Source organism: Lontra canadensis, unplaced genomic scaffold, assembly GCF_010015895.1.
Source record: "Lontra canadensis isolate GAN:19392208 unplaced genomic scaffold, GSC_riverotter_1.0 scaffold53, whole genome shotgun sequence".
Taxonomy (NCBI): Eukaryota; Metazoa; Chordata; class Mammalia; order Carnivora; family Mustelidae; genus Lontra; species Lontra canadensis.
In genome coordinates, this window is record NW_022631047.1 from 13,808,843 (window position 1) to 13,827,813 (window position 18,971).

General features: G+C 41.6%; 1 protein-coding gene across 2 annotated transcripts in view; it reads right to left on the reverse strand.

The window, feature by feature from the left end:
• The window catches only part of NINJ2 (ninjurin 2), a 77,508-nt gene that overhangs the window by 18,456 nt on the left and 40,081 nt on the right, over positions 1-18,971 (reverse strand). The window contains exon 1 of one of the 2 annotated variants that reach the window (XM_032874923.1): positions 18,261-18,577. The exons of the other annotated variant lie outside the window; for it this stretch is intronic. Coding sequence (XP_032730814.1) covers positions 18,261-18,305 — 45 coding nt within the window. The 5' untranslated portion in view covers positions 18,306-18,577. Of the gene's footprint in view, positions 1-18,260; positions 18,578-18,971 lie in introns of those variants that run through there. 2 annotated transcript variants of the gene reach the window in all.

An 18,971-nucleotide genomic window follows, 5' to 3' on the forward strand; every position in this document is an offset into this window, starting at 1 on the left:
ATTATATATATTATATTATATATAATATATTAATAGAAATAAATTATATAATTATAGTATAATTATATGATCTTATATAATTATAAATTATATAATCATAATAATTATAATTATAATTACAATAATACATAATATATAATGTAATATTATAATATATAATATGTAATAATTATATAATATATCCTTAATATATATAATAATTATATTTTATAAATACACATTATAAATTAAATAACTAAAACAAATTAGATTAAATAAATTAAGTAAAAATTAAATGTAGATAACATATTTAGAGATATAAAGATAAAATTGACATCAGTGTTTGTGGTAGGGTAGCAACTCCTGTGCATTCATAATCTGCAATCTTGCCCCAGTGGGATTCAGCCTGAGGACGACTTTTCCGGAATCTTGCTCCTACGTCAAGCGAGAGTACCCCCAGTATTCTGGTGCGCAGTGCCCATTACGGCAGGCGACCGGGCTGCTGCTGCAGGGCATTTGGAAGCCTATTAGGGCCAAGAGTCCTCTCTGACGGATGCTCACCGCCGAGCATAACCCTGAACAATACCTCTTCCAAGCAGGTGAGGAATAATGCATTCCGATCAAGGTGACAGCGAAGCGGTGAGAAAAAAAAAAGGTCGCCGTGACCCTTCCCGGGGTTCTTGTGAACCAGCAGTGAAGGCGGGCCTATGTTCTGTAGGCCGGTGGGGCCCCAGCCCTCAGCAAGGCTCAGGCAGCCCTATGCCCAGCCCTCAAGCCCAGCGGCATCACCACTCGCCTCCTGCCTGTTGACAGCGCTCTGCTGGACAAAAACAGCGCCGCTAGGCTCGCAGTGCTCAGCCCCGCACACGTCAGCAGTCTGGGGCTGCTGACTCTCCGGAGGCAAGAACCCTCCTTGGTGTCAGTCATTTCTGCTAAGAAAGACAGCCCCCCGCCGTACCCCTGCACCCCGGTCCCTGCCGCGGACTGAATGCTGACTGGGTTGCACCCTCGGTCAGAAGGCTGGGGGCCATTCTGTTTGCAGAAGGCTCTGGAAAGGCAGAGGCCTCTCGGCTGAGCCCGGACTCCCTGGAGGGATGGTGTCTGCTGGGGACAGACGTCAGCAAGAGAGCCGCTGGGCGTCACCAGGCTGGCTTCTTCCCACAGTCCCTTGGGCGGGTTATCTTATGGACCAGCTGGGCTGGGGGGTGCTGCCAGGCTTTGTGGGTGCCGCCTCTGAAGGCCAAGGGTGTTGCTCTGGAAATTCTCAGCGATGAGGGGGCAGGGTCTGAGCCTCATTGTAACAGAAGATCCTTCTCAAAGACTGAATTGGCTGGTGGCAGGTGAAGTAATTTGTCACTTTTGAGCAAAGAGCCCCCCCTATTTTTACGAAGTCATCCTCTTGCCTCTCCTGGTCTGTTCATTGTGCCAGCTGTTCCTTAAAGCTAAAGGCCAGGCTGGAGCCAAACATACATCTGGTTTGCATTCTTGGTGAACTTTCCATTGATCTGTAATGGGTACAAAGGTGGTCTTTGAAGTGTCAGTGGTGCCAGATCTGGCTTTCTTACATGCTAGCCCGGTGAGCTTGGACAAGCTAAGTCCCTCTAAGCTTGGTTTCTTCAAGCACAAAATAGGAACAAATGATAGTCCCAACCTCACCTGTGTCACCGGGAAGATGAAAAGAGATAATACATGTAAAATATTGCAATGTCTGTAAATAATACGAGGGGGTACTTTCACCCCTAGAAGTATTCAGAGGTAAGTTTTTTTTTTTTTTTTTTTAAAGATGTCATTTATTTATTTGACAGAGAGAGAGAGAGATCACAAGTAGACAGGCAGGCAGAGGGGGATGGAGAAGCAGCTTCCCGTTGAGCAGAGAGCCCGATGCGGGCTTCGATCCCAGGACCCTGAGATCATGACCTGAGCTGAAGGCAGAGGCTTAACCCACTGAGCCACCCAGGTTCCCCCAGAGGTGAGTTTTAATGCTTACCCCCCATCCGCCCTCATTTCTACAAACTCTATTTTGTGATTTTTGTTAATCTTTCAAACTTATCTTGATAGTCTCTGTTCCTTCTTCCTTCTTTCAATCTTTTACTTTATGTTTTTAAGCCTATTATTAATTCTAAGTCTGCAGAATTCAGTGTGTATTTTACACTTACAGCACATTTCAATTCGTACATTAAATTTTCAGAGGTTCAAGAGAAATGTAGTCTTCCCAATGCAATAAAATTGTGGATGAAGGAGAGCTATTTTACCGGCTTCAGTATTTACATTTTAAATTAATTAAAATTTCACAAAATTGAAACAACCCAAATGTCCACGAATGGGTAAATGGAGAAATACAATGCGGTATATCCATATAATGGACCACTATTCAACAATAAAAAGGAATGAAGCCTGGATACATACTACAGTATGAATGAGCCTCAAAGTACTATGTTAAGTGAAAGAAACCAGATTCAAAAGACTGCAAACTGTATGATTCTATTATTATGAAATGTCCAGGATAGGCAAATCTATTGAGACAAAAAGCAGTCTACGGCCATTACCACCCTGAACGTGCCTGATCTCGTCTGATCTCGGAAGCTAAGCAGGGTCCGGCCTGGTTAGTACTTGGATGGGAGACAAGAAGCAGATTGCCTGCCACAAGGGTGGAATGGAAATTGATTGCAACTGGGCATGAGGAAATTTTTGAGGGTGATGAAAATGTCAAATGAAATTTTAAAATTCAGTTCGTTAGTTACATTAGTCACATTTTGAGTTGCTCCACAGTCACATGCGGCTAGTGGTTACTGTGTGGACAGGGCAATTCTAAATATTATAATTCATAAGCCTAATAATTACAAATGGGGCAGTGTACTTTATGAAATTCTTACCTTTTTTTTTTTTTAAGCTAAAGTGCAACAAAACTGCAAATTAAGCCTTAGATGACCACATGTCATAAAACAGAATACTAAAGCTTAAGTGTCTAAAAACTTGAAAGTTTAGAGGCACCTGGGTGGCTTAGATGGTTAAGTGCCTGACTCTTGATTTTGGCTCAGGTCATGATCTCGAGGTTGTGGGATCAAGTCCCATGTTGGGCTCTGTGCTCAGCACAGTCTGCTTGTTTCTCTTCTTCTGCTTCTCACCACCACCCCCCGCCGCCCCCCCGGCCACGCTCAGTCTCTCTGTCTCTAAAATAAATGAATAAATAAAATATAAAAAAAATGTTTTTAAAAACTTGAAAGTTTAAAATAATGCTTTCAATACACATTTATATTCCAAAGAATAAACTAAAAATTCAAATACACAATAGTCAAGACTGCATAGTACTTACTTAAGGATAGACATATTGATCGATAAAAAAGAATTGAGAGTCTAGAAATAAACGATCATATTTATTGATTTTTAACAAGGATGCCAAGACAATTCAATGATCTTTTCAGCAAATGGCAATGTAAATTTATATGTAAAAGAATGAAGTTGAAACCTGGCCTCACACCACATACAAAAATTCACTCAATATGGATCATAGAGGGATGCCCGGCTGGCTCACTTAGTAGAGCATGTAACTCTTTTTTTTTTTTTTTTTAAGATTTTATTTATTTATTTGACAGAGAGAGAGAGACCACAAGCAGGCAGAGAGCCAGGCAGAGAGAGAGAGGGGAAGCAGACTCCCCACTGAGCAGAGAGCCCGATGCGGGGCTCAATTCCGGGACCTTGAGATCATGACCCGAGCTGAAGGCAGAGGCTTAACGCACTGAGCCACCCAGGTGCCCCAAGCATGTAACTCTTGATCATGGGGTCGTGAGCTTGAGCCCCACATTAGGTATAGACATTTCTTAAACCAATCAATAATCAATCAACTTAAAACAAACAAACAAAATACCCCAAATGGATCATAGACCTAAATTAAGAAACTAATACTGTAAAACACTTAGGAGAAAGTATAGGAGTAAATCTTCGTGACCTTGGGTTGGGCAATGGGTTTTTAGATGCCAAAAACATAAGCAATAAAAGAAACAATAAACTGAACTTCATCAACATTAAAAACTTCTGTGTTTCAAATAACACCATCAAGAAAGTGAAAAGAAAATTCATGGCATGATAAATATAAAGAAAATAAAAGACCTCAAGACTGTAAAAAAAAAAAAAGAAAGAAAGTGAAAAATAGAACTCATACAATGGGAGAACATGATTTAACAATCATGTATCTCATAAGGGATTAATATCTAGCCCATATAAGGAACTCATTCAATTCAATACATAGGAAGACAAATGATCCAATTAAAAATGACCATCTTTTGAAAGTGCTATATGGACAGCCACAGTTCACATGAGAAGATACTCATAACCATCATCATTAGTTATCATTGCAAATAAATGAGGTACCATTTCACACCTGCTAGAATGGCTACAACAAAAAGTATTGAAATAACAGCTGTTGATGCAGATGTGAAGAAACTGGAAGTCTCGTTGCTGGTGGAAATGAAAAATGGTGTAGCCACTTTAGAGTACAGCTTGACCGTTCTTCAAAGGTTAAGCATAGAGTTAACCGTATGACCTAGCAGTTCCACTCCCAGATACCACCCAAGAGAAAGGGAAACATATGTCCACACAAAAACTTGTACCTGAATGTTCATAACAGCATTGTGTTTAAAAGAGCCATGGCAGAAATCACCCGAATGTCCATCAGTCCTTTTGGTCTCAAAACCAAATCAAATGTAGTGTATCTGTACAATGGAATGTTATCCAGTGATGGCAAGGAATGCAGTACTGACACAAGGGATAACACGGATGAACCTTAAAAACATTATGCTAAGTGAAAGAAGCCAGACACAAAAGGCCTCATATTATAGAATTTCATTTATATGAAATGTCTAAAATGGGTAAATCTATGGTGGTAGAAAGTTGAGTAGTGGCTTCCAGGGACTGGGAGAAGTGAGGACTAAGTAATCCTGGTAGGTTTCTTTTTCTTCCTTTCTGTCTTTTTTTTTTTTTTTCCTTGAGGGAGGGGGAAGAGAGAGAAGAGGGAGAGACAGAGAATCTTAAGCAGGCTCCATGTCCAGTGCGGAGCCCAACACAGGGCTCAGTCTCACAACCTTGAGATCATGACCTGAGCTGAAATCAAGAGTCAGATGCTTAACCAACTGAGCCACCCACATGCCCCACTTTCTTGCTTTTTAAAAAAGGTTTATTTAGTTAAGCAATCTCTACATGCAACATGGGACTCAAACTCATGATCTCTAGATCAAGAATCACATGCTTTTCCAGTTGAGCTAACCAGGTGCCCCCAGGTTTTATTTTAAAACTGATGAAAACGTTCTGGAAACAAATGATGGTGTTAGTTGCACAATTCTTTTATTTATTTATTTTTTTAGCATCTTTTAAAAAAATTATTTTTTAAATTAACATATAATGTATTATTTGTTTCAGGGTACAATTTTCTAAATATATTAAAACCCATTGAACTATACACTTTAAACAGGTGAATAAGACATATATATACATATATATATACACACATATATATATGTGTGTATATATATATATATATTCCAAAAAAGTTGTTTTTAAAAAATCAATTATAGATTTCATAGTTATGGGAATTATGGGAATCAAAAAATATTATGCAATGTAGGAAAAGCCATGTTGTTTTTTTTTTAAGATTTTGTTTATTTATTTGACAGAGAGAGAGATCACAAGTAGGCAGAAAGGCAGGCAGAGAGAGTGGAGGAAGCAGGCTCCCTGCTGAGCAGAGAGTCCGATTCAGGGCTCAATCCCAGGACCCTGAGATCATGACCTGAGCTGAAGGCAGAGGCTTAACCCACCGAGCCACCCAGGTGTCCAAGTAATAGCCATGTTAAAGCTAAATTCTGGGGTGCCTGGGTGGCTCAGTGGGTTAAAGCTCTGCCTTCGGCTCAGGTCATGATTCCAGGGTCCTGGGATCGAGTCCTGCATCGAGCTCTCTGCTCAGCAGGGAGCCTGCTTCTCCCCCTCCCCTCTCTCTGCCTGCCTCTCTGCCTACTTGTGATCTCTGTATGTCAAATAAATAAATAAAATCTTTAAAAAAAAATCTAAATGCTTTCATTTGGGGCTCCTGGGTGGCTCAGTAGGTTAAGTGTCTGCCTTCCACTCAGGTCATAATCCCAGGCTTCTGGGATTGAACCCCTCATCAGGATCCCTTCTCAGTGGGGAGCCTGCCTCTCCCTCTCCCTCTTCTGGTCCCCCAGCTTGTGCTCTCTCTCTCTCTCTCTTTCTCAAAAAAATAAATAAAATCTTTAAAAAAATAAAATAAAATGGAAAAAACCAGAAATCTGAATATCTTAAATAAATCAACTTCTCAAATTAAGTTGTTAGGTTAACCAACAATAATATTGCTTAATGCAATAATTCTACTGTTTATTTGGCAAAACATTAAGGCATGATGGTTAAGAAAAAAAGAAAAAAGGGGGAAGACTTGCTCTAGAAAAGAACATCTATTAAATAAGCAGCTCAGTCAACTTTGAAACTGATCTTAGAATAAATAAGAACGTAATGAATGTTAAGGAAATACCACAAACTTATCAGGGCAAGGGATACATAAATTTCAAATAACTTAAATAAGAATTAAAGGTCAAAAAGAAACAATAAAAACAGAAGACAAGATAGTGATCCTGTAACGGGGAAGGGTTTTCCAAACATAAAAAATGTGGGGGCACCTGCGTGGCTCAGTTGGTTAAGCATCTGACTCTTGATTTCGGTTCAGGTCCTGATCTCAGAGTGGTGAGATCAAGCCTGAGTCGGGCTCCAAGCTCAATGCAGAGTCTGCTTGAGGTTCTCTCTCTCTGTCTCCCTTTGTGCCTCCTCCTGCTCATGTGCTCTCTCTCTCTCAAATAAATAAATAAATAAACAAAATCTTAAAAAAAAAAGTGACAGAAATCACAAAGGAAAAGATTAATAGACATCACAAAGGTTAAATTTCTGCCATTTGAAAAACTTCTTAAAATTAAAAGGTACATGGGGTGCCCAGATGGCTCGGTTGGTTGGGCATCTGACTCTTGATTTCAGCTCAGGTCATGATCTCTGGATGGTGGGATGGAGCCCTGGGTAGGGGGTGGGGGGGTCTGTACTGAGCATGGAGCCTGCTTGGGATTCTCTTTCTCCCTCTCCCTTGGCCCCTCTCCCCACTTGTGCACTTGAGCACTCTCTCAATAAACAAACAAATAAACAAATAAAATCTAAAGGTACATCACACAGATATTTCAAATTTATACCCTGAACAAAGACACACTTAACCCATGTTAAGTATATTTATGACCTCAGTTTTCTAAAGTAAAACAAAGTGCTTTTCCATACCCAGGGCAAAAAACCACAATGCTGAACAGCAAAATGTTGGCAGTTACAGGCCGTGAGCTTACGGGAACTGTTTGGTTCTACTACCTGCGTGACCTTGAGCAAGTCATTAACATCTCTGTGCCTCAAATTCCTCATATGTAAAATGAAAATAACAAGTGTCTTCCTGACAGAATTGTTGTGAGGACTAAATGTATTGATGCCAGCAAAGTGCTTACAACAGAGACCTGCACGTGGTCGGCACTCAATAAATCCCAGTATTATTATTTTTAAAAAAGATTTCATTTATTTATTTGACACAGAGAGAGAGACAGACAGACAGACAGCAAGGGAGGGAAGACAAGCAGGGGGAGCAGCAGAGGAAGAGGGAGAAGCCTGCCTCCCGCTGAGCAGGAAGTCCAATGCACGCTCAATCCCAGGACCCTGGGATCATGACCTGAACTGAAGGCAGACGCTTAATGACTGAACCCCCCCAGGCGTCCCCCAGTATTGTTATTATTATCATATGTTTCCTTACACATGGGCTGTTGGAGCTTCTATTTGGTGACCCAGGATATTAAGGATTGTAACGCACAAGAACACTGATACCGACAGACTTAAATGTTACAAGGAAAGGACATGTGAAAATAGGTCCAACAACTCAAAGAATAAAGATAATGCATATTATTCACATTGTGTAAAGTCAAGGAGTTATCATACACACGTAATGAACCAGAGTCTCAAAACAAAAAACAAAAAACAAAAAACCGACCTTGAGACGAAATAGGGCCAAGTGAAATTCTTACTTCTCTTGCCAATGACCAAGAAGATTTCATGGATATTCTTTTAAGGATCATAGCAGCCACAGAAGAGAACTTATTGGCTGGAATTACCATTAACAGTCTGCATTAAGAAGTGTCGTAGGAGCTTGTGTCTCTGAAAATAGAGCTAGCCCTGAATGAAAGGTGTGGGTGGGTTGGGGTGTGGTCAGCTTGGATGGAATGCTGCCTTGTCGTACCCCTCTAGTATACCACTGAACCCTTCTAGCATAAAGGACTTTCTGCTATCACCAACAGGATTTTCTTTGTAACTCTGGTCTCCTATGGCAGTGGGAGGTCCCCTCCAGAGACAACTTAATCTCTCATACGTAAACACATCTCACAAGCATCTGCAGACAAGCCTTCAGTAGAGAACTGAGCTTGGTCATGGATGCAGAGACTGCTGCTGGCATACCGAATCTAGGCACCCAATTGTGTGTGAGCTCACAGACGTTTGTTCCCTGTGTGTGTAGATATGTTCAGATAGTCCTTTGCTAATGACCTGTTTCTAGAATGCCCAGGGATGATTCTAGACTTGGCTACATCCCAGGTGTTTTCATCACTTCCCCTGGGTATCCAGAGGGTGAGGGCCAGAACCTATGTTTAGAGCCCCATTCTGGCATCCCCTTCTTGCTTTTCCTCTCCAGGGAGAGGGGACCCACAGTGGATTCCGGAGAGAGGTTGAGGTGGCTGCCCGAGCTTGCCCGTGATAACCAGACTGGGCTGTGCCAAGGGTGTGAATGGCGTAGACCTGGCCACAGGCCACCTTCAGAGAAGGAGCTCACTTGTGACTCAGCCTGGGCTTGTAAGAAATGAAGAGAAAGGAAGGCAGATGCTTAAAACATGGTCATCAATTGAATCTAAGTATCTAATTGGACTCATTCAAGGTATTCCTAGTGTACACCAGACTGTTAATAGCAATGATCTCTGGACAACAGAATTAAGGGAAATTTGAAATCCTTTTTAGTATATATCTCTATAATGTTTGATTTTTTTTTGACAAGAATGTATTTGTTTTACAAGCAGAAAAAGAGAAATATTAAAATAAATAGATAGATAAGGGACACCTGGGTGGTTCAGAGGGTTAAGCCTCTGCCTTTGGCTCAGGTCATGATCCCAGGATCCTGGGATCAAGCCCTGCGTCGGGCTCTTTGCTCAGCGGGAAGCCTGCTTCCCCCTCTCGCTCTGCCTGCCTCTCTGCCTACTTGTGATCTCTCTGTCAAATAAATAAAAAATCTTTTAAAAAATAGATAAAACACAAATTTAAAAAGTCTTTCCTGTCTAGTTAATTTGTCAGTGGGTCTCAAAAGCCTTAAAAATGTGTTTACCTTTCGAGGTAGTAGTTTCATTTTAGAAATTTATCTTAGGGAAATAATCAGCAATGTGTGAAAGATTTAGCTTTACGAATATTCACGAGGATACGATTTATAAGAGTGAGAACAGGCCATAACTAACAATAGGGGGTTGGTTAAAGACATATGGTATAATCATACTATGGGCTATTAGTATTTTAAATGCTAGTTACTTTACATGTTATTGTATGAGAATTGTGGTGACAGATACTTAGAGTAGAACACAAGTCAGTAACTAAATGTGTGTACTTCATGACACTATGTACATAAATCAGAGAGCTCAGAAGTCCATTAACAGATGAATGGATAAAGAAGATGTGGTATAGGGGCGCCTGGGTGGCTCAGTGGGTTAAAGCCTCAGCCTTCGGCTCAGGTCATGATCCCAGGGTCTTGGGATCGAGCCCCGCATCGGACTCTCTGCTCAGCAGGGATCCTGCTTCCTCCTCTCTCTCTCTGCCTGCTTCTCTGCCTACTTGTGATCTCTGTCTGTCAAATAAATAAATAAAATCTTAAAAAAAAAAGAAGACGTGGTTTATATACACAATGGAATATTACTCAGCCTTCAAAAACTGAAATCTTGCCATTTGCAACAACATGGAAGGAACTAGAGGGTATTATGCTGAGCAAAATAATTCAGTCAGAGAAATACAAATATGTATGATCACTCATACGTGGAATTTAAGAAACAAAGCAGATGAACAGAGGGGGAGAGAAGGAAAAATAAAATAAGATGAAAATTGAGAGGGAGGCAAACCATTAGAGACACTGAATTCTAGGAAACACACTGAAGGTTGCTGGAGGCAAGGGAACTGGATGGAGGGATAATTGGTGATGAGCATTAAGGAGGGCACTTGATAATAATGAGCACTGGGTGTTACATGCAACCGATAAATCACTAAATTCTACCCCTGAAACTATAAAAAAGTTCCAAATTCTGAATTTGCTATGTTTTTTGCTCTCTTTTGTTTTTTATAGATTTTATTTATGTATTTGAGAGAGAACAGGAGCAGGAGCAGAAGGGGAGGAAGAGGGAGAAGAAGACTTGCTGCTGAGCAGGGAGCCCCACTCAGACTTGAACCCAGGACCCCAGGACCAGGACCCAAGCCAAAGGCAGATGCTTAATGAACTGAGCCATACAGGCGCCCCTGAATTTGCTTCGTTTTAGAATGAGAGGATATTGATATAACTTATATTGCTGTATCTTTGTAAGGAAGTAATTACTACATTGGAACCACTATTAAAATTACAAGCTATTAAAAAAAAAAAAGAAGACTGGGAGTTAAAATGAAAATGTTAGCTATGGTTATTTCTGAGGGGTGAGATTACTGGCTTATTTTGATTTTGTGTTGTCTTCCTGAAATTTTCAAAGATTCCATAATAAACATGTATTACACTGTAGTCATATTGTACAATAAGCTTCTTAATATTGAAAAAATTCTATTCACTGAGAGATGAGAATAACAAAGCTGAATCCTAGAAATTCAGCCCACAAGAATAGGTAGGTGTCCTAGACACAGTGGCAAGTCACGCACTGAGAGGAAGACGCTGTGCTAGGCTTCTTGCCATCTCTAACCCCCACAGCGTTCCTCAGGGTGAGGATTATTATCGCCATTTACAGACCAACAAACGGGCTCAGAGAGGTAAAGAGACACATCAAGATCTCACAACATGTTCTTGGCTTTGCTAGCATTTGGACCCAACTCTCCGCAGCAGAGTGTGGAAAAGTGTCCCTGGGGCTGGCCTGCTGCCTCTCCTCATCAGCGAGGTCAGACTTGAAGCCCAACATGATTGAGTGGGGGCTCACATTCCTAAGATGTCACCCACTGACTTGATGGTGACACTGTTCACATGGCCGGGCTCTGAACATGGGACACCTCCAATGCCAAGGTTTACACAGTTGAGGAAACACCCCACCCCCGTCCTTTGGCCAGACTAGCAGAGGCCTGATGCTCCGCAGCCTTCCCCTGCCCGACTCTGTGGAATGTGCCCCGAAGCAAACTGGCATTGGGACTCACATCTACTCCTTTACCTCCTGAGCAACTGGGAGGTCTTGGCTGCCAGAAGCTTCCACGCCTCAGGTCTGAATTTCTCAAAGTGAGCCTTAGGAGGTCCTCTGAACTGGGTCCTCTCAGAGGACCATGGAATGGAGATGGCCAAAGCTAGGGATAGATGGAGCAAGAATCTCCAGCCTTGGGTAGGAGCTGAGAAACGGGTTGAAATGAGATCAGTTGGGGAAAGGGCGGGGGCAGAACTGTTGTTAAACTTCTTTTGTTCCCCATTTCTGTTAGCATTGTTCTAATATTTATGTAATTAAAAAAAAAACAAAAACCCACCCTGAGTTCTCAAAGAGAAAAAAAAGCTATGTAGACATTTCCCCGAATCCCTCAATAGTTAACCACCACCAATTCCTCTGCCCTTTGAGATCCAGGACAGACTGGTTTAGGTCCACATGGACCAAGGCTTAGTTATTCAGCTCTCCTCTCTGTAATTTGCCTGCCATTTATTGCATTTGCAGAACCTGCCAGAGCAGCCAACACATGGTGAATGCTCTATAAATATTTGTTGAATAAATGAGCAAACTGGGTTTGCACCCTCATTCAGAACACATTCTGAGCCTTGCAAGTAGGGAGGGGCTTTTTGTACTGATGGCTGTTAATAAAAGGAGATATCTTTTTAAAAAGCAAAGAAACTATTTTCTATGGAATAAGAGTGTCAAGTTAGGCACAGTTTATTAATTTGTCTGCCTCAATAAACATCATTTCTCGGTACATCCCTTGAGCCAACAGCAATCCCTTGAGTCACTATCAGATTGAGAGGAAGTGTTGACAACTCAGGTTGGATCTAATGCGTTGATAAAGTGAGAGCACTGTGCATAAGATAAGCTGGAGACTTCCACATTTAAGAGTGATGATGCTGGTCATCTAGAGTCAAACATGCTGCGTTGACTCTAGAAATTCCAGTTTTATTGAGATGTAACTCACACCATACAATTCACCTATCCAAAGTGCAAAAGTCAGTGGCTTTTAGTATATTCACAGAGTCGTGCATCCATCACCATGATCAATTTCAGAACATTTTTATCACCTTGAAAAAAAAACTTCCATAACCATTTCCTCCCCATCCCCTGGACTCCATCCTAGGCAACCACTGATCCATTTTCTCTCTGTATAGATTCCCCTATTCTGGACATTTTATGTAAATGGAAGCATTTGTGACTTTGTGACTTTTGCTAAACATTATGTTTCCAGAATTCATGTTGTAGCATGTATGGGTACTTCATTTCTTTTTATCATTAAGTAAAATTCCATTGTATGGATATACCACATTTGACTTATCCATCTTCAGCTGTTGGCTGTTTGAGCTGCTTCCATTTTCTGACTACCATCAATAATTTTTCTTTGAACATTCATTCGTTGTGTGAATATATACACAAGAGTGGGATTGCTGGGTCCTTGGTCTATGTTTATCTTTTTTAAAGAACTGAAAGACTGTTTTCCAAAATGGTTATACCATTTTACATTCCCATGAATACAATGTGAGGTTCCAATTTCTCCACATCTTTAAGAGCATTTGTTATTATCTGTCTTTGTGATGTTAGCCTCCTAGTGAGTATCAAGTGGCATCTCATTGTAGTTTTGAGTTTGTCTTTCCCTGATGGCTAATGATGTTGAACATCTTTCCATGTGCTTATTGACCATAGATACATCTTCTTTGGAAAAATGTTATTTGGATCTTGTGCTCATTTAAAAATTGGGTTATTTGCCTTTTTATTATAGATTGTAAAAGTTCTTCATATATCCCAGATACAAGTCCCTTATCAGATATATGATTTGAAAATATTTTCTCTTGTGAAAGTTCTCTTCTCATTTTCTTGATGGTGTCATTTGGAAACAGAAGTTTTTAATCTTCATGACTAATTTATTTTTTCCTTTGTTACTTGTGCTTTTGGTATTACATCAAAGAAAGCTTTTTCTCATGAAAATTTACTCTTATTTTCTTCTAGAGTTTTAAAATTTTAGCTCTTACATTTAGGTCTATGATCCATTTTAAGTTAATTTCTGTGTGTGATGTGAGGTAGGGGTTCAGCTTTGTTCTTTTGTGTGTGGATCTCCAGTTATCTTGGCACCACCTACTGAGATGACTGTTCTTTCCCCCACTGAGTTATCTTGGCATTCTTATCAAAGATCAACTGATCACAAATATAAAGATTTCTTTATGACTCTCAATTCTATTTCATCCATCTGTAGGTCTATCCTTATGCCAGTATCACACTTGATTGCTTGATTACTGTAGATTTGCAGTAAGTTTAAAAATTGGGATATAAAGTTCTCCAAATTTGTTGTTTTTCAAGATTATTTTGGCTATTTTGGGTCCTTGAAATTCCATATTTCTACAAAGAAACGTGCAAAGAAGTCAGTATTTTTTTTTTCTTCTTTTAAGTAGGCTCTATGCTCAATGTGGAGCCCAATGCGGGCTTGAATTCACAACCCTGAGATCAAGACCTGAGCTGAGATCAAGAGTATGATGTTTATCCAGCTGAGCCACCCAGGCACCCTGAGAAGCCAGCAAGATTTTGAAAAGCATTTAAAAAAATATTTTATTTATTTGAGAGAGAGAGTGAGCAAAAGAGAACATAAGCAGGGAAGCAGGGGTAGAGGGAGAGGTAGAAGCAGGCTCCCCACTGAGTAGGGAGCCAGATTCTGGACTCTATCCTGGGACCCTGGGATTGAGACCAGAGCCAAAGGCAGATGCCTGACCAACTGAGCCACCCAGGTGCCCTTGAAAGGGATTTTTAAAAGCATAAATTGCTTAAAAAAAAAAAAAAAGGCAAAAAAAGCTTAAAAAAAAAAAAAAGAGTAAGGAGGGGTAAATGATTTGACCAAGCAGTAGAAGCTGTGGCCCGAAGCCTGCAGAAAGGAACCAATAATGGGACATGAGAAGTTCAAGAAGGTCCTCTTACATAAAATCTTTTTAAAAAATGTTTTTCAAAATCTTGCTGGCTTCTCAGGGTGCCTGGGTGGCTCAGTTGGATAAACATCATTGGAAGCACAGGGTACCAAGGAACGTGGGAGTGACTTGCAGAGTTGAAATGGGGGATGAGCTAAAAGTCTATTCTCAGAGAAGTCCAACACTCCCGATGTACCCCGAACACCCCTTCAAAGCCTGGTGACAGCTCCTCCTCAAGGCAAGAGATTAGAGATTTGCTCTTTTCTAAAGCAGTGGTCTTAAATCGTGGCTCATGAACTGGTTTAGGCCCACAGAATTTGTTACCGGCCCTAATAAGATAAGTACAGAAAATACAAATAAGTGTTTAGAATTTTCATAGAAAATTAAAATTGCCTCAACATTCAAGTGAGTTCTCAGTGGAGTTTTCTTGCTGAACAGGATGTAGACCAGTTTGGATGTTTGAACTCCAGTTGGAAGTCATGTGTGGTAGGAGATATGGACTAGCCACACACGTTAGAACGACATGTGGGTCCCTGACAGATCAGATTTAAAAACTGGTCCTTCACCACAGATAGCTTGAGAAGCATTCCCTAGAGGCTGACAGACCAGTTGTATGTGTGGTTAGGAGAGTGTTGAGGCTCCTGGTTAACAAACTTCATTCTCAACAATAGGATATCCAGGCTTCCTCCCACACTCATTCAAGAAAATTGTCAGGTAGGCTTACACCCTCCCCTAACACCCATCTCCAGAGAGGCGTCTAGAAGATCCTTATCAGCAAAGACTTAATGGCCCAGAGAGACTTTGAAACATTGACATTTAGAAGTCTCTTCAGATAAAAAGCTGCTTGACACCCCATCTCAATATCTCTACAGTGAAGTTCTTCAATGGATAAGTTATACCCATGCACCTAAAGCTTAAAATAAACTTCTAAAATGTTTGTTTTGTTTTTTGAATAGGTTTTATACTAATATGGTCCAGAATTCAAAAGACTCAAAAGGGTGCAATGAAGAGTGCCATCAGCTACTTCTTTGTTCTCTTCTGGTAAACTGTTTAGCACCTCACTCTTTAATATAAATAGGAAGTCTATATGAAAGACAGAAACCAAATTAAAGAAGTAAGAAGTGCAGAGAAAAGAATGTAGAGTGAAGAAAAGTTCAAAAAAAGGAAAAGAATCATGTCCCTGGAGACAGAAGAGAAGCTATTCCACTCATGGAAGAATGGTAGCCTATTAGAAAAAGGAATATTCAGCGAACAACAAAAGAGAACTCTGAGAATTTAAAAATATAAATATTTAAAATTCAACAAGAAAAGTTAGAAAAAATAGTTTATGAAATCTTCCAGAACATAAAACAAAGAGATAACGAGATGATAAATTAGATACAGAAGCTGGGAAACTCAAAGGATCAGGTCAGAAGATCCAACATCCTGACAACAGGAGGTCCAGATGGACGGAACAAAAAAAGAGGGGGGAAGAAATCATTTAAGAAATAATCAAAGGAATTGTTTTTTTTCCCACAATAGAAAGATATAAATTTCCAGGTCAAAAAGACCCATCAAATGCCTAGTATAATGAGTGAGGAAGGAGCCATCCCAAGGCACAGCATTGTGAACTTCCAGAATACTAGAGGTCAGGGAGAAGAATCAAAAAACTTCCAGACGTGAGATACAAAGGACAGAGGGTTGACATGGCATTGGGTATTACAACAGCCACTCTGGAAACTAGAATTCTGTACTTGGGGAAACTATCGGTCCAGTATAAAGACATTTTCAGTTATATTAATAAGTAACATTTTATTTCCTTTGCTCGCTTTCTTAGGAAGTTACTGGAAGATGTGCACCACCAAACCAAGGCAGGAAATCAAGGAAGCAGAAGATGTGGAATCCACAGGACTGTGGGGAAAGCTGCCTTAGCCCTGATCAGGATGGAGGGGAAAGTAAGGAAGGAAGGGATGGAGGGAGAATAAAGCAATGAAGTGCGTGCAAGGAAAAAGCAGAGGCAAGAGACCAAGGGGGAACCCCTTTGGCTCCAACTCTTCCTGAGGCACATTTTTAATCCTATACTTGGCTTTGTGGGACACTCCACTATCCTTGTAACAAACTCCTCTTCTTGCTTAACTAGTTCACATTGGATTTCAGTCACTTGCAACCAAAAGAGCCTTCCTGATACCTTTGCTACTCAAGGAGTTAGAACCAGCAAGTGCCAGCATCACGTGGAGCTTGTTAGAAATGCAGATTCCCATGCATCTCCCAGACCTACTCAACAGAATCACATCATAACAGGTTTCCCTCTGCACATTGAAGTCTGAGAAACACTGTCCTAATATATCTACTTCACAAGGTGAAGGACTGGGCATATTAGAGGTAATATGTAGAATCCCTGAGCATGTAGTAGGTGCCCCGTAAGGTATTGATTATGAAGAGGAAGAGGAAGAAGAAGGAACTAGGACCACTCGGGAATGACTGTCTCAGTCCCTGGGTCCACAGTAAATGGTGGTTCTGAACCAAATTACAAAAACAGGCACACAACAGAAAAGGCAAAATCACATTTCTACCAGGAAACAGGTTTCAGCTCTGTTCCGGGAACCTGCCAGGTTAGTTAGTCCAGGTGTCAACATGGGAAACCAGTAAGAAAAGCTACCTCTCAGGTGTGGCAATTGACTAGGAGTGAGTGACAGACACTCAGCATCTGGGTGACGTTTGGCAGGGGAAACGCTGAGCTAACCTAGCCTTTCTCAGCAGGGCAAGCCTTTGGCCCCAGCACTCAGGAAGTAGGTCAGGAGGAAATATCCTGAGTGAGCAATGCTGAATTGCTTTTTCAGGCAGAAATCCATGGCCCATAGGGCTGGGGGTGGATAGGGAACGGGAATGACAGGAGGTTGGGGGGCCCACTGCGGGGGTAGGGGTAGGAAATCACATCCCATTCTTGGCAGAAGCAAGGTTGCCTCTCACATAGTTTTCCTGGCTCTGGTCCTTTGGCGTTCAGCCACCTTCTTCATGCTGGGGGGCTTCCAGGGACTTTGGAATGCTGAGTAAATCTGAATGAAGCCTGGGACTGGAAAGATGTTAAGGGAAGGAGATGTGCTTGTAGAAAGCCTGTGTCCTATCTCAGCCATCAATGTGCTGTGGATCGAGCACGATGATTCCAGGTCCGCACCTCCCCGAGAGTTCCTGCTGATCACTGCTTCCTAATTGCCCACCAATTGTATGGCACTGAACTCAGTCCTTGGGAGTCCTTCCTGGAGACGCACCACAGCCCTCAAAAAATTTACACAACAGAGTCTCCAGTCCTTTAAAATAACCATGGGAATCTTAATTTTATTCAGAAATAGCAAACTCCATCTTTAAACGGACGTCTTTGTGAAGGCTGAGCGTAGGTGCCGCCTTTGCAGCCACCATGATGGTGACCAAAGCCTAACATTTTCTGTGACTGGCAGCGAGAACATACTTACTATGTGCCAGGCACTTTTCTAAGTGTATTTTATGTATTTTAAATGTATTGCATATTTTAATTCATTTGATCCTCACCACAACCTTGCGATCTTAAATACAATGTCAGTCTCTATTGTACAGATGGGAAAGCTGAGGCAGAAAGAGAGTAAGTGAGGACGTGTAGTAGATGGCAGAACTGAGATTCAAACCCTGGCCGTTTGGCTCCAGGGACCCTGTTCCTTAACCGTGCATCGTACTTAGACCATGGGCTCAGGTGTCCACAATGGCTCTCTTGCAAACAGATCCCACCTCGCCCTTAAACAAACGATCTGATTTTAGCCAGATAACTCAGAACAACATGGTGAGGGGTAAGAGTGGAGGTGTCAGAGGTCAGAGATCTGGGGTCTACTCCTGGTGCTGCCGTTTCAAAAGGAAGGCCACTTACGTGGATCGGGTGCTCAACACAGGTCAGGTACTGGCCACTTTCCATGTTTGATCTCCCGTCGCTGTCCCTCCCTGGGTTTCGGTTTCCTTACACGTCAGGTGGAACAGGTGAATTCAGTGATTTGGTCTGGACCAGACTCACTGGAGAGGTACCAGGTGCCGTGCCAGGTGCTGAAGGGCACAAACAAATGAAGTAGATACCTCGCCTTTGCAAGGCTCCCGGGCCAATTCTCTTTCATTTTATAAATCCTCTGGAGTTGAGCAACGTGATCATTACCCCTGTTTTTGAAAATGGGGGAAATGATATTTGAACACTCAGTTCAGTCGTAGCCAAACAGAATGTGAGCACAGGTCAACTCTTAGCTCGGGGCTCTTTCTGCTCCCGACCCTCCCACTTCATCCTGACGTCACTGGGACTAAAACCTACGAAGTCCACTTTGAATTCCTAACTTCCCCCAGTCATGTGGTACCTCTGTTCTGCCTTCCCCATCCTGACAAGTGCAATCACACATGCACACGCGTATGCACACACGCTCGGTGCTGGACCCCCAAAAAACACAAGGTCAATGCTATGGAGTAGCTGACAGTCAGTCCCCTCTGGCAGCCCTCCTTTCTGGGGCAGAGCGCAGAGCTGAGAGTCTGAGTGCAGAATCAGCAAAGCCGCAGCATCCCGCTGACTCGGAACTGAAGCCTGTTGCCCCGTCATTACTTG